This window comes from Toxotes jaculatrix, chromosome 17, assembly GCF_017976425.1.
Source record: "Toxotes jaculatrix isolate fToxJac2 chromosome 17, fToxJac2.pri, whole genome shotgun sequence".
In the NCBI taxonomy this organism is placed as follows: Eukaryota; Metazoa; Chordata; class Actinopteri; family Toxotidae; genus Toxotes; species Toxotes jaculatrix.
In genome coordinates, this window is record NC_054410.1 from 21,377,342 (window position 1) to 21,392,695 (window position 15,354).

The 15,354-nt window shown below is 39.6% G+C and overlaps 1 protein-coding gene across 1 annotated transcript in view; it reads left to right on the forward strand.

Annotated features, from left to right (window-relative positions):
* Nucleotides 1-15,354, forward strand: part of nrxn3a (neurexin 3a) — a 236,892-nt gene that overhangs the window by 125,359 nt on the left and 96,179 nt on the right. Inside the window, exons 5-6 of the mRNA XM_041060565.1 lie at nucleotides 4,750-5,051; nucleotides 9,330-9,491. Of these exons, the coding sequence (XP_040916499.1) occupies nucleotides 4,750-5,051; nucleotides 9,330-9,491 (464 nt within the window). The remainder of the gene's footprint in view (nucleotides 1-4,749; nucleotides 5,052-9,329; nucleotides 9,492-15,354) is intronic.

Below are 15,354 nucleotides of genomic sequence, written 5' to 3' on the forward strand. Positions count from 1 at the left end.
ATGAATATACTGTATATGTAATGAACACCATCATTGGAGACGTTTCTACCCAGAATGCTTCTGTCATTACTCCATATCTTGCTGCTGCTGCATAAACACATGGACTTAAAAAAAAAATAGATCTAAGATGCTTCATTCTTCTCTCCGAAACTGGTGTTCATCTGACTGTCCCACAGGGCTTCACTGAATCTGCTGCATGAGTGATAGAAAATGGCCACTCCACACACTGATTTATCACAGTCAGCCATGCAGAAATCTGCGAAGAAAATACACACATCGTAAATCATGATGTCACTGTATTATGTATGAGCGAATGACTTATTTATTGCAGATTCATATTCAGACTACAACCGTTACGCTGGTGCCACTGGGGCCTGTCGTCACATTAATGATTCATACAAAACAATCCATATTATTCATTTATCAGTGCCTCTCAGTCGTTCATCATACCCACATACTTAACAGTCACTTGAAGTTGTCAGAGTTGAAACCACCTTTAAGTTTCAGACACATCTGAGTTGCAGTATTCTGAGTATTTGATAAATGTCTGTGGAAAGTTCACCTATACATGTCCTTAACTTTCACTGTCATTATACAATATTTAGTTGGATTACACATAAGTGAATGTTGATAATAATAATAATAATAGCAAAGACTGAGAGAACAAACTCAACATCATAATTTATTAGACGCGCTACTGAAAAGTCAGGAGAAAAAAAGGCCCCAGAGTCAGTTCCTTGCCACCCAGAGCATCCAGCTTTCCCTTACCTTCCAAATATAAAGGGAATTTACTGTGGCCATAACTTTGCCTTCTGCCACCTCTCCCTGTGACATTTTTATGGATGACCCCTCGCAGGACTCATACAAGCTCATCCATCAAATGAAGGCTCCGAATGGAACGGCTTACGGATGCCATTAAAACCATTATGGGCTGATAACAATTTCCTCACATCGTCCTCATTTCAGTCATAAAGAAGTTCTATTCATTCTCAATTCATTACCATTTTTATATTTCCAGCAAAATGGCTATCGCTGCGTCTGGGTGAGCGTAATCTCGTCTTGAACTTTTCTTTCTGTATATCACCACTCATCATATAAAAGATCCAGGTGTTTATGCGGCATAACAAAATAAACTGAAACCTGCCAATATTGATCAGTTCCTTCTGGTAAAATTTTGGCCTTTCCACTTGTGTCACATGTGTGTCTGCCGTCTAAAGCAGGGCACTGTTCTTATTCCAGCCCTGCAGGTAAACGTCCTCATGGCTGAAGTAGCATGGTTCCTCTTGTACACAGATAAAGCTGTTTTTTCCTCGCAGTGGGCTGTAGATGGAGAGAGAGGCAGGGATGCTCTCTCACCTTAGGGGAGCTATGTTGGAGACGAGATGCAGTTTGACTTTGCCAACCCAAAAGGTAGACGAGAGAAAACTGGAAAACTTTACTTTTCTGCAGCCATACTGAACATTTATATTGTTCAGTGGATGTGAATTCTTTATACACCCTGAAAATATTGATACTATGTAATGTTTATTTCAATTCCAACAGACCAGCTATGTGATAAGTTGCAGACTGCTTACTGATTTGAACCATCTATGTGGCCAGACCAGTTCCTGAACCCCATCTGTGACCTCAACACATAGAAATGATTTATTTAGCGCTAAATCATACTTCACAGATTTGCCTGAAGTGGCTTAAATGACTCTATGACTGACAGTTTTTACATTCTGACCATTTGTTTCACCACATCTGGACCAAAATGAGGACAACTAATGTTAAATGGTAGTGTTTGGTTCTGATAACCAGCTCCACTTTGGCTGCCAGTTGGCCAAATTACCCAGCTTCCCCAACCTCTGATGCTAACAAATCTCTATTGTTTTAGATGACACTGAGGTAGGAAAACATTCTGGCAACGAAAGGTGAGAACTAAACCTAATTTTGAATGACAGTAACTTTAATTACCTGCAAATGCTAAACCTAATTAGATTTAATTAAAGATTTGACGGAATTTAGATTTAATACTAGACATGTTTCAGTAAAAATATGTCAAACCCCCACTCCTCTTACTAAACATCTTCCTTTCTATAATGTGTGACAAACATCACAATGCATTTTAACCACTTTCTGCTTCGTCACAAGTGGTGACCAGCGAGAGAGATATGGATTTGATGAAAAACAGGACAAAACTTCTCTATCTTCTGTGTCGTTCTCCACCGGTAGTTCACCACTCAAGTTGACAGCGCGTCTCCTAGCAACGGCAACTCTTGGTTGTCACTCAGCTAATGCCTTTGGAGACACCCACTCACAGGCTCAAGGCTTTTGAAGTTATTTCCATGATTATATTAAAAAAAATAAATAAATAAAATAAAACAGTTTTATCCTATTTTGGCCTGGAAACTCACATCAGTCTGTCCACATTTACAACAGTGCACACAAAATACTTAAACACAGCCAAGTGTCTTCAGTTTGGACAGTATGTGAATTGCATCTCCATAATCAAGTCTACAGGAATAAATACCCATGTATATCATTGGAGTGTGTGTTTTACCTGATATTTACTCTGGACTTGTGCTGATTATCATTAAGCTCTGCAGCTCTGAGTAACTGGAGGTACAGAAAAGAATATACCGTCTTCATTTTCCTCTGAACCGAATCTGCTTTAGATCACTATGACAGAAGATTTAAACCTCCACAGGACACAAGTCTCTCACTGTGGTCTCTGTCACACTTAGAAGACACTAAGATTTGCTTGCTCGTTTCTGATGTGAGCAATATTGAGAAAAAGCAGGGCAGGTCAGAGTATGTGAGCTCGACTCTAACTTGTTCTTTCAGACATAATCATTGATTTCATTTGCATATATTTTTTTTTTATTTTCAAAGACTCCCTGACAACACACTGAAGCATTCACTGTTTTCTCCTCATCACGTCTGTGTTGTGTGGGATGAGTCTTCTTTGAGGAAGTGATGCCTGAAGTGTCTGTGTTGAGGAGATGAAAGCAGTGGCCATTTTGTATTTTGTTTCAGTCGTTCTTTTCTTCTGTCAGCGTGCAGTGGTGCTTGGGGTCGGGAGCACACAAGAGCACTGCACTCGAGCAGATCCTCATAGACTCTTGGTGGCTGATAGATTGTGCTGTGTTGTGTCTGGGCACCACGGTCGAGTATTTTTGCTTAAACGACTGCGAGCTAATTGAAGATGATCTCACAGATAACGACTCCTGACTGGACCATTTTTCTTTGTTATCCCTCAGCTCTCCTGTGTCCTCACCGCTCTTTATTTCAGCACTTCCCTGTTTTTTTTTTTTTTTCCTCCCGTGTTTCCCCTTTCTCTTCTACCACTGTCACTCTATCCTGGCTTTTCTCTGTGGCTTCCCTCCCATCTTTGCTTCTCTCTGTCTGATCACAAGCATAACCACTGTGTCACAAGCCGTCTGTTTGACAGGAAATGGCAATTTCACTGGCAAGATTAGGCCTTTGATGTTGTTAGATGATAGCTATCTGCAGTCTCCCTGTACTTCTCCCGTTGCCTGCATTCCTCTCTGTCACGTGTCGAATATTTCTGAAGGTTCTTATTTTCTGGACAGCGTGTCTCTGTTTACTTGTCAGTCAGTGAGGGTTTTAATTATACAGTGATGGTTAATGCTGAGCTTTACTCACCTAAAAGTGAATATTCAAGATAATAGATCATAATTGGTCATAATTAACCTCATGAACTTGATATTTTTTCCTTTTAAAGTCTGTCCATTGGCTTCAATAAATAAATAAATAAATAAATATATAAAAATAAAAATTTGCTCAGTTACTTGGTATAACAAGAGACTTTCTTTTGTTTTTACAAGGTCTTTTTCCTTATGACTGATTTTATGCTTGGGATGCGACACAGTCAAAGTTCCATCCATTCATTACTGTATCCCAGGTCCAACCATTTCTACATATATGCTCTATGTATACATCTCATTCTGTGACGGGTGGAAGGGTGTTTGGAGCCTGTCCCAGATCAACAGGGTGGGGTACACAGGTCCTCAGTACATCATGGAGTCTAACACAGACAGCAATACTCGTTCTCATATCTACTGGCACCTGTAAGAGGATATCTTGCTAATTAAATAGCTTTTGTCCACATTAAAATTAAATGTAAACTTACTACTAACATGTAGTAAACGGGGGAACCTAAGTAGCTTTCAGACCCTGGTCCAAGTGAAGATGGAGGAGTGATGATGTGGATACGTGGTCTTCAGCACCACTTGACCAAAATGTTTTTGTCATGGTGGCAGTAACGTAGTGCTGTGGTTTATTACACTGAATATTTGTCTTAAGACAGAGCCTAACTTTGAGTCAGGTCTAAACCAAAGACTTGACTTAAGGCTTTAAAGCACAAACACTGACGTGTCAACTTTTGATCTGGTAAAATTCAGGAACATTAAAGAGATCAGGACCTGCAACAAAAAGATTTAAGAAGAGCTTTGGTTTCTGCATTTATTTAAAGCCATAATGCTGAGGAAAATATTGAAACCCAAACTGCTGGGATTTTATTGCTCTATGGTATAAATATTCTAAATGTCTTCAGAAACTTTTATAGCTACTGTAAAAATTTCAGTTCTATGGATTTGATCTATGCTTGCCTGCACAATATGACCCTTTTTGAAGAAATTATTGGCTGAATTTGATCCCTAATTTGAATCTGTTGCGCTGTCCGATGACTGAAAATATACTGTTCCCAACACCTTGCCTCTTTTTTTTTTTTTCTTCTCACCACAGCGAGGGAAGAGAATGTGGCCACTTTCCGTGGCTCGGAGTACTTCTGCTACGATCTCTCCCAGAACCCCATCCAGAGCAGCAGTGACGAGATTACACTCTCCTTCAAGACATGGCAGCGCAACGGCCTTATCCTTCACACCGGCAAGTCAGCTGACTACGTCAACCTGGCGCTGAAGGACGGCGCTGTCTCCCTTGTTATCAACCTCGGCTCAGGAGCCTTTGAGGCCATTGTGGAGCCTGTCAATGGGAAGTTCAATGACAACACTTGGCATGATGTCAAAGTGACCCGCAACCTTCGACAGGTAAGACAGAGCTGGGGTGTATTAAGTGAAAAAGTGAATGCAGTAGTGAGCTACGAATGGTATTAATGATAATTTATAGCTGGTATAATGCTGTTAGCCCACCACAGCAGCCTGCTACTGACAAGTTACCTCTGATGCTAACCAGACCATCTTGTCTCAAATGAGTGCAAACTGTGTTACGCAGCCTATACAGTATAACAGAGGGTCTAAAATTGGACGCTCTGCCACAGCTAATAATATACAGTAGATTTTTAGACTCTTCAGCTGACCAGTCTCTCAAAGGTCAACACTGTAAAAATGGAAAAATGGTTTGCAAGTGGTTAGTGGTGCAATTTTGTCAAACTTCACCAGTCTTGGAGCCACCATTATGCAAAGCAGATTTTAGCAAATTTCGTGTCCATTGGTCAAGACATCGCTGCACATTTAATGGTTTTAGAAGGCAGTTTCGTTCCTTTCTTTCCTACCTGTGAACATACATTTCAGAGGGTGATCGGGGGAGAGGCTTTACTCACCCAAAACGTCTGCTGATGAACCAGAACTGATCTCCACTCAGTGGTTTTAACACTTGCTCGCCAGCCTGCATGTTTAAATACGTAAAAAGATATCAGTCATATACCAGCGACTGGTATGTCCATTTACAGTGTATCCAAACAAACCTGTGTTGTTTTAATAAAAGGCCTTTTAAAATAACGGCAAATGCAGTCTGACACAATCTCGTGCTGCACATGATGTGAGAAGTTTTCCACACAGCAGGGCTCAGTAAAAGCAGAAGCTGCTGAGGAGTTGGAGGTGTGCGGCTTTGTCGCCTGCAGCTCTTCATCTAACAGCTCACTGACCGCCCCCTGATTCTTCCATTTCTCCCTGCCATATTTAAAACTGATCCACTGACAAATCATGATCACAGTCTACGCTAACCTCTGTGACAAATGCATCTGTTTTTCCTGTCACTGCTTCACAATAAAAGCCACCCTGTGTATTGCCAAGTGGAAGCTTTTAATGTGAAGCAGCAGAGCAGTAGGAAATAATTGATATTCTTATTGTCAACAAATCCGATAAAAAGACCAAAACCAACAATGTGTTAGTCCGTCTCTCAATACTTACACTGTCTGTGGTACTTAGCAAACCCAAAGCCCATTGGTTCCTACTCAAAATGTAAATCTTTAAAAACAGCTCACAGATATATTGTTTCAAAACATAATATTACTGAATAGATTAATTAGAATAAATTATTTACACAAATTTACACCAAACATTTGTAAATCTAACCTGTATATTTAATAAATCCTTACATAACCTTGTCAATGGTGCAGCTCAGCACATAGAATATGATTATTTCTACTCAGTACATTAGTTAGATTAGAGTTAGATTTTATCTACCTGAATTGGTTAAATTAGAATTATTGAATTAATAAAATGTAATTCAACTTAAAATAGATTGAAACTACTTATAGCCATTTTTTAATCAATTAAATGTTACTATCATTAATGACCGTCTCAGTTTTTGCAGTGTTCTGGTAACAGGACAATATCTGTGTAATTGAGTCAAAATAAACTGCATTGTTAGCTTGGAATAGTTTCTACTTCAGCACGTAAGTAAATATTACTTAAAAATATTGACTGCATTACTTAATAAAGCTTAGTATACTGTACTAATATGAAGGGATCATTGTTTTCAGCAGCATCTTTGACCTGAGCAGAGTAAATCCATCCATCTTTATCCTGGACCACACCACTCTGTAAGCACTGCAGAGCTTTTTCAGCTTCTTATTGACTCATTGACTCGTTTAATGACAGCAACCACCACACTCTCTTCACTGATGTATCTCACTAAAGGTGCCTCCTCCTCAGCAGTGGATAAGTTTGAGTTAATCAGCAGTCAAACACGCTATCTGACTATGGATTTCTTGATCATACCTTTTTTTGGCAGATCATTTTTCACATTTACCTACTGAGTGAGTGAAATGCTGCAGTGTACATCCCAGCTGTTGTAATGAAGAGTGGCTTTACAAGCAGAGATAGCAGAGATAATATAATAGATCACAGGATTTCATCAGGTTCATTTTACTCCACACGAATCCATTAAATATGCTTCAATTGGCTCAGACACATCCTTTAAAATACCTCTTAAAAAGATACCACAAATGTAAGAAGCTTGGTAGATGAGTGACAGGAAACTTCTTTACCTTTGGATGCTTTTGTGAAACGAGGCCAAGTCTGGCCTAATTTCTGTTTCAGTTTCTACCTTCTAACCTCTGCCATTGCCTCCCCTGGTTTACCTCCTCTCAGAGGTAGTGATTTAAGAAATGAAAAAAACAAAACAAAACATTATTAACTAACATGTGTTATAGCTCCTTCACTTTTCATCATTTTGTTTTCATTTAATTTACTTTAATGTATTAACAAATCCATTGTTCACTTGCCCACCCCATCTTTCTGCAAAGCAAACAGGCACTGGACTCGCGATGGTAAACAAACTCCACTGTATGGTAGATATCATTCTCATTGTCATTTTTTGATTTGCTGTGTACTTCTCCCTCTTGCTTTTTTTTTGACTTCTATACATCATCCCCATCATGTTTCCTTTTCTTTTGTTGTCCTTCACCGGGTTCATCCGCTCACATTTCTTTTGTGCTTTCCTTTTCAATCATCTCCTCTTCTTTTTTTTTTTTTTGGGTTACCCATCACTTTAGCCTCCAGGTGTTTGCTGAGGCTTTACTCTCCAGGTTTTTTTTTTTTTGTTTTTTTTTTTTACTAAATCTGCTTCATTCCAGATTCTCCTGTTAAATGTTTTTAAATAAAATTGTTAGAGCCGTGCTACAAGCAGAAAAGAGAAAGACAAAATCCCAACTGGAACAAATGGGTCCTGTCCTCTATATGCACGGCCTGACATGGACTGAATCCTCCTTACACTAGACTCTTCTCTTCAGTCACGCTCCTGAACAAGTGAAAATATGAGGCAGCCCACACTGTAGGATAATTATAGACAGATCTGACACACTAAGAAAAATATGAAAGAGGAAGTTTACAAAGAATTACAGTAGGAAGAGACATTTATCTTTGGAAACAAATGTCCCCAAATGATTTCGATGGTTTGAGACTCATGAAAACCTCTGAAATGATGATACAGTCTTCATGTGGAACTTAGAAAACAGTGGATAATGCTAAAGGATGACAGAGGGCCTGGTTTGGTTTTGCTGTGTCACAGAGAAACATGAGAAAGGCTTGGGTGTGTGTGTTTCCAGTTCACCTGTTAGTTAAGCTAAGTGGCAGGTGGCTGTTGTCGGTTCTCCACCTTTAGCTCAGGCTACCTACCCATCTGTTTGTCTGTATCTTAGCCTCCTGTGACAAATGTTTAATCCAATGACATGTTTAATCCATCATCTGAGAAAAAGAAGCAGGATTGTAAATGGACTTCCATGAATGTCAGGAGATTTTGAAGGTCGAAAACACAAATACAAATACTCATAACAAGACTTTTAGAATTATAGTAAAGTATTTAGTATGCAGAATGGCCCCTTTGGTATTCTGATAAACTGTATATACATAGTATTATTATTATTCTTGTATTAACATATAAACATTTGATTGCTGAGTCTAGTTGAGATTGAGCAAACATTAAATACTTTCCTAAATCTTACTCTGTAAACTGTGACTGTAGCTATCAGATAAACGTAGAGGTGAAGAAGCATAAAGAAGCTTAAGTACTGAACATGAATGAATGAATCTACCTAGTTTCTCTCCACCTTTGTTGATATGACTTTTAGCTCTAACACAAATGTCACAGATCAGAGGTTTTATCAACAGTAAATCTTTACTACAGCACACTGTTCCCAGACCAGCGTCCTGTAGTGTGGGTCTGCACTCCACTGCACGTCACTCTGTGTGTGTCCTGCATGTTTGCATTTGATTTTATGTGCTGTGTCACTAACTCCTCCCTCCTTTCTGTTGGTTTGTGGGTGGTTGTTTTTTCCTCCTATATATTTTTTTTCTGTTACAATGACTTTATTATCTTCTTTACTTATTTAGACACAACAAACAATCAAATCAAACTGTAACCAGCACACTGTTTGTGGAATGATCAATAGTTTCGACTAATATACTGAGATTATGGGCTGGCAGATTTTATTTATTTATTTATTTTTTAATATCTGTCCTATTTGATCCATAACACTGAAAAACACATCACCAGGTCTGAGGTTTATCATTCACATAGACCTCAGTGAGTGTTAAAGCAGGACTGCAGGTCACCTTCTATCACTGTTCACTCCTCATTCTCAGGTGACAATATCAGTGGATGGGATTCTGACCACCACGGGTTACACCCAGGAAGACTACACCATGTTGGGCTCTGATGACTTTTTCTACGTGGGTGGGAGCCCCAGCACCGCCGACCTGCCGGGATCTCCAGTCAGCAACAACTTCATGGGCTGTCTCAAGGAGGTAAAGTACCTAATTCTCTGGTTCTGATGATGTTGCTTGTAATTAATAACTCAGCCTCTTTAATATGAAAGAGGTAACTGAGCCGGCTGATAACCAGCAGTGTTATGATATGTTCGATAATGAAAAGATAAACTTGGACTAGTTTCATAGCACGGGCCTCCGTACTGTATGAAAGCTATTTTTAAGGGATTATATTTGTTTTGAGTTGCTTTTCTCATTATTTTCAGGGTATAAGAGTTGCCCCATTGAGTTAACCTACACACACACAAACACACACTCATACAAATATATTGTTCCCTCGAGCTGATGATGTCATAACTTAGCACTTGACTGGAGCCAGTTGCTGCAGCATGGCAGCAGGGACCTGGCTTTCTCTGTCATTGTTCGTTGGCGATGCACACACACACACACACGTATGCACACACGCAGAGTGCAGAGCATCATATGAGCCGCAGGGAGAGGGAGGAAGTGGTGCAGTAGCCGTTTAATCCCCCTCTGGCCTACTTCCTGCTCTGTGCCATGCTGGGCAGGTTTGCAATTCCCTGTACCACCCACCCCTCACACACACACACACACGCACACACGTGCACACATATGCACACATATGTCCCCAAACAAATAGAAACGTGCACACCTAAGCCCGCACATTTGAGATTTGAGTGCTCAGAGAGGCATCAAGGATAAAGGGGGGTGTCACATAACAAACATTAGACACAAACACATTTTCATGTGCACACACACACACTCACACACAGTTCATTAATAATATCCAACACAATTGCAATGTGTGTGCATGAGTATAACACGTCTTTTACAGTGTTTCAGTGTTAATTTTTTAAATGTGTGCGTCCATGGTGGGCTAAAGTCACAATGGGTGTTTTATAAAAGATTTCTAAGCAGAGTTAGAGTATTTATCCTGGATGAACATAGACACCGTAGATGGAGAGGAAGGGCGTGCAGGTTTTGGCAAACCAAGGGGAGTTGTGTCAGTCAGCTGAGGGAGTGGGTAGGTTAAGGTAGTGGAATAAATCTTTTTCAGTAAGATTACTCTGTCACACACTGGTTAGCCTTAGTTATTGTTCTGGTTAAAAAAAAATCTTTTGCAGAGTGTCTGTATCAGAGCTTCAGAATCTGAAAACCAGCTGCCTCTCCTTCTCCACAGCATCAAATATTCCACACACATGCAGAGGCATTTATTTATGCTCACTGATCACAAACACACTGTCTGAAAGATTACCATCATACCTTCTCCCTTATACAGCCACACACATTGTGCTCACCTCCAACCCACACATCTGCAGCACCCACCAGTTCTCCCTCTGCCTGCTGTCCAGCACCCTCTCGTCCTCCACTCCTTGCCATTAGGGCTAATTTGCCTGCTGCCAATGCTCTTGTCCTCGCCATCCGCAGAGCGGCATTATGGATAAATGTTTTGTTACCATGGCACCAGGTACTGGTCGCCCTTGGTAGCCCCTGTGGCTGGCTGGCCCATGATTGTTATGCCTTTCATAAGCCAGCAATTACAGAGAAAGCCTACATCTCGAAACCTACAAAATACATAATGGCCTACAATAACACATAATTGCTATAATTGTCATTGTCATTACACCTCCATCAGCCACTCACATGGAGGCCTCTGGCTGTGCCTGTGTACTGTAGCCAACAAAGAAACACAGGACGAGTTCGCAGACTGAACACGGAGGATGAGCAGACACCATGACTGTTGTTCTCAGTTTCCTCCAGACGTAACAGCGCTTTGTTACTGTAAATACATATTTTCATAGCATTTATACTGCTCATTAGTATTGTTCTCTCTGACTGATCTTACACTACATTTAAAAAAGCTCCCCAGATGTTACTTTCTGCAAAATAAGCTAAAAGACCAAAAGCAATTTCATTTCATCAACACTACCTGTAGATATCATTTTAGTGAGAGAGAGACCCATATTTTAATTACACCCCTTGTGGTGCAAATCATGCAGTGGTGGAATTTAAGTAAACTTATTCAAGTACTGAAGTCAAATTTTGAGGAAAGTATACTTGAATATTTTCACTCAAAGCTGCTTCTCCTACAAAACTCCACCAATTTTCAGAGAACAATATTGTGCTTCTGCTATATTTATTTTACAGTTAGTGTTACTGGTAATATGTTTTACAATGTACAATGAAAGATATTCAGTTTAAACCTTTACGTACATGTTATTAAGTTCTTACAATTAACCGTTTGATCAACTGCTTATTATGCTGAGTAGTGTGTTAATTTTCGTGCACAATCTCGTCTTGTTTCTTTTACTTAAGTTAAAAGTCTGAATATTTCTACACCATTGTGTAGATAGTTGAATTAAACCCAATACTATTATCTTACTTAACATAATAATAATAATAATAATAATAATAATAATAATAATAATAATAATAATAGGATATGCAATGTTTTTTCTATCATGTGGCTGTTTTAGATATTTTAAAAATAAAATCCTAAAATAATGAGAATGCAGCCAACAAACAAATGAATTAGTCTAATGCAGTGGTTTATTTCCTTTATACCCAGTTGCCCCAGAAGCAATAAATATGGTGTTGCTATATTATTTTTCTCTAAAGAACACACACTGTTGCTGCATAGTCTACGCTGCATGTCCATTTATTATTACACTTGTTTTTACCTAAACTTAAATTTAAGTTTAGGTAAAAACCTAAACCTAAACAAATCCTGAGCTATCTGTTATTAGCATCTTCACATTTCAGAGTTTCAAAGTTTCTCTCCTCCTTTGTTAATATGTGCTTTATTTACTGTCTTAAACTCAAAACATAAAGCATCACATTTACAATGAGCCTGGCTAAATAAAAATTAAACACACACACACGCACGCACACGCACACACACACCCTTCACTGATATGTCTTTATATCTCCCCAAATGAAATTTGGCTTCATCTAATTAATAAAATCAGAGTACAAAAGCACCACCAGCCTTAGTCAGGAATCTACTGACTGAGGAGGATCCCAGCTCAGACTGTGTGTTTTGCAAAGGAAATGATGCCACCCTGTGGACAAGTTTGGACACTGGGACTGATCTTGCAAAACACTCCATGGAGAGTCTCATGGTAACATCATGTGACCGACAATATGCCAACACTGCACTGAAAGTTATATGCTTTGTGCAGGTACGTCTACATGAGGGTTACACCATTATAGAAATACAGTATCAGTTATTGTTGTATGGTATCTTTGGCACTATTATCTGCCTCAACCCTGCTTAATTCAAAATTATTGTATTACACACACACATAATACGTGATAATAGCTCCAGAGTGAATGGAAATCCTCTATTCTCTCTCACACACACACAGTCTGTGGTGTTAGTAGCAGTGGATGCCATTGTTCTCTGTGATCTGGCCCATACTCATTTCTGCACAGCCATACATACAGCACACACACACACACACACACACACATGTGCAACACACTCTATGCACAGTCAGTAGGCAGAGATTTATGGGCAAGGCAGACATCTAGGGATGATAAATGTTGGTGTCTCCCAGTGCCTGTACACACACACATGCACACACCCACACACACACACACATAATATACACTCAAGTGTATATTATGTGAGGTTATTCATGGTAGGATTGTAGGCTCTATGCTAAAAGATTCTGCAGAGCTAAATGAACACTTTATGTTAGAGTTGTATAATATTTCGGATGCAGAGTGAGACTGAGCTGCTAATGTTGTCTGCGTCTCGCTGAGTGAACTACCTCCCCCGACCCCCACCCCCACCCCCACCACCCCCCGCTGCGTCTTGTGCAATCACAAGCATCATCTGTTGCAGCAGTGCAGGGCTGAGTTGTGAGAGTAGACTGAATTATGACACTCTGTATTTCCACCACGTCTCCTAGAAATTACATTTTTATACTGTTAATTGTGCAGCACAGTGTAATCGCTGTGTGGATTGATGTTCGGAGGCAATGGTTTGGGGGTTTTTTTTTGTGAGTGAATGAAACACTACATTTAGGTTCCACACCGGAGTCACAGGTGGTGTGGGTGGAGGTGGTCAGCCTCAGTCTTGTCTGTGGTTAGGTTTAGACAATAAAAGCACTTCGACTGAGATCATGGAAATATCAAGGTTTCGGTTAAATGTTAACAATGACAACTGTGTTTTCTGTCTTAGTTTAATAATGCCGTGGTCACTATGAGCAGATATTGTGTCGCAAGACTGGACATTTTGGTGGAAAACAAATGGAATACATTGTCAGTGAACATTTCGCTGAAATGATCAGATTAATTGTTAATTAATTAACAATGCTTCCTCATTCTGTTCCAAAAAAAAAAAAAAAAACACAATTAGGCTGGCATTACATCACCTTCAAAACACATTTGCTGTTGCAAATTAGTTTTTATAAACTTTGTAATTAAATACTTCACACTATCTGTGCAGTGGAATAGCTACTTTGTTAAAACATAAGAAATATCAAAATGCAGTGTGTTGATCACAATGAAATATACTGAGCGCGCTCGTGCTTTTCAGAGGAAAGCCTTTATATTACTGACATTTGATGAGCTTTCCTCTAACAACACCCTCAGGACTAAATGTCAGCTTGAGGCACAATCTCAATATAGATGTGAATTCTCTGAGAACACTGATGTTCCAAGCAGGATGATTTGAATGACCCCCCCCTCAGCCCTTTCCTGTATTAACACCATCAAGACAAACTTCGCATTACAGCTGCTCTGCTGGTGAGGTTCTGAGAACTGAAATGTTTTTTTGTAGTTATGTCCGGTGGCTGTCGTATTGTGCAGAGCTAAATCAGTTTCATTCTTTCTTGTGGAAATTCTGGGTGGATGGTAACAATAAAATCTGGTAGCTGTATTGGCTGGCAATCTACAAAGTTAATTTCAAGCCTGGGTCATATTGTGTTACATTGCTCATTGTCACACACTGATAAGAGCGTGCAAGCGTGTGTGTAATGGTGTGTTTCGTGGAGGCCTGGTTAAAGAGATAATGCAGTGATGGATTTCTATCATTTGGCCATTGTCAGACATTTTCAATCGCTTTCTGTGGCTCAGACTCTCTCTCTCTCTCTATCTATCTATCTGTACAGTGTGTGTATGTATTCACAGGACAACATTCAACCAGTTACCAGTTGTGCCTCTATGGTGTGTGTGTATGTATGTGTGTATATTTATGAACATGTATTCATATTATACAAATGTATGCAATCTGGCACCAACAGTCACTGATGTTGTGAACATTAACTGCAGGATTTTACAAATCACACTGCTACCACGTGATTGGCCGATTGGATAATTGCATGAATAAGCTTGTATTCCTAATTAACTGCTTGGTCAAAGTAAATATGAGTACAATGTGTAGGTATGTATTCTTACAGTATACCTATAGTGTGTGTATGTGTGTGTGGAGTGTTGGGTATCCCTCAGCCTGCTATCAGTCTCTCTGCTAATGCTTCATTCTCATGTTAACCTGCAGCCTGCATCTGCAGTGTGCTGATAAAGCTCCCTTTTGCATGTTGAAAGGCCTCTTTGCTATTATTGTTCAGAGATGGCAGGGACCTGAAAGTGACTTGTCAAATTGTCAGCTACACCCTCCGTTCTTAGCTCCACCCGCTGTCCTCTCCTCCCCCCACCAGTCTAAAGCTACATTTTATATGAATCACACCCTCTTTTATCAGCAAGCATGTAGCAGGGGAAAATGTGTACAGTAACCACATCAAGTGTTTTGTGTGTGTGTGTGTGTGTGTGTGTCCATGCGATATATTATAAAAAATATCAGTATTTTACATTTAAAAATACTTGTCATTCGAGCCAGTGATACTATACAGAGTAGTGTGTTCTGTGTTTTGAA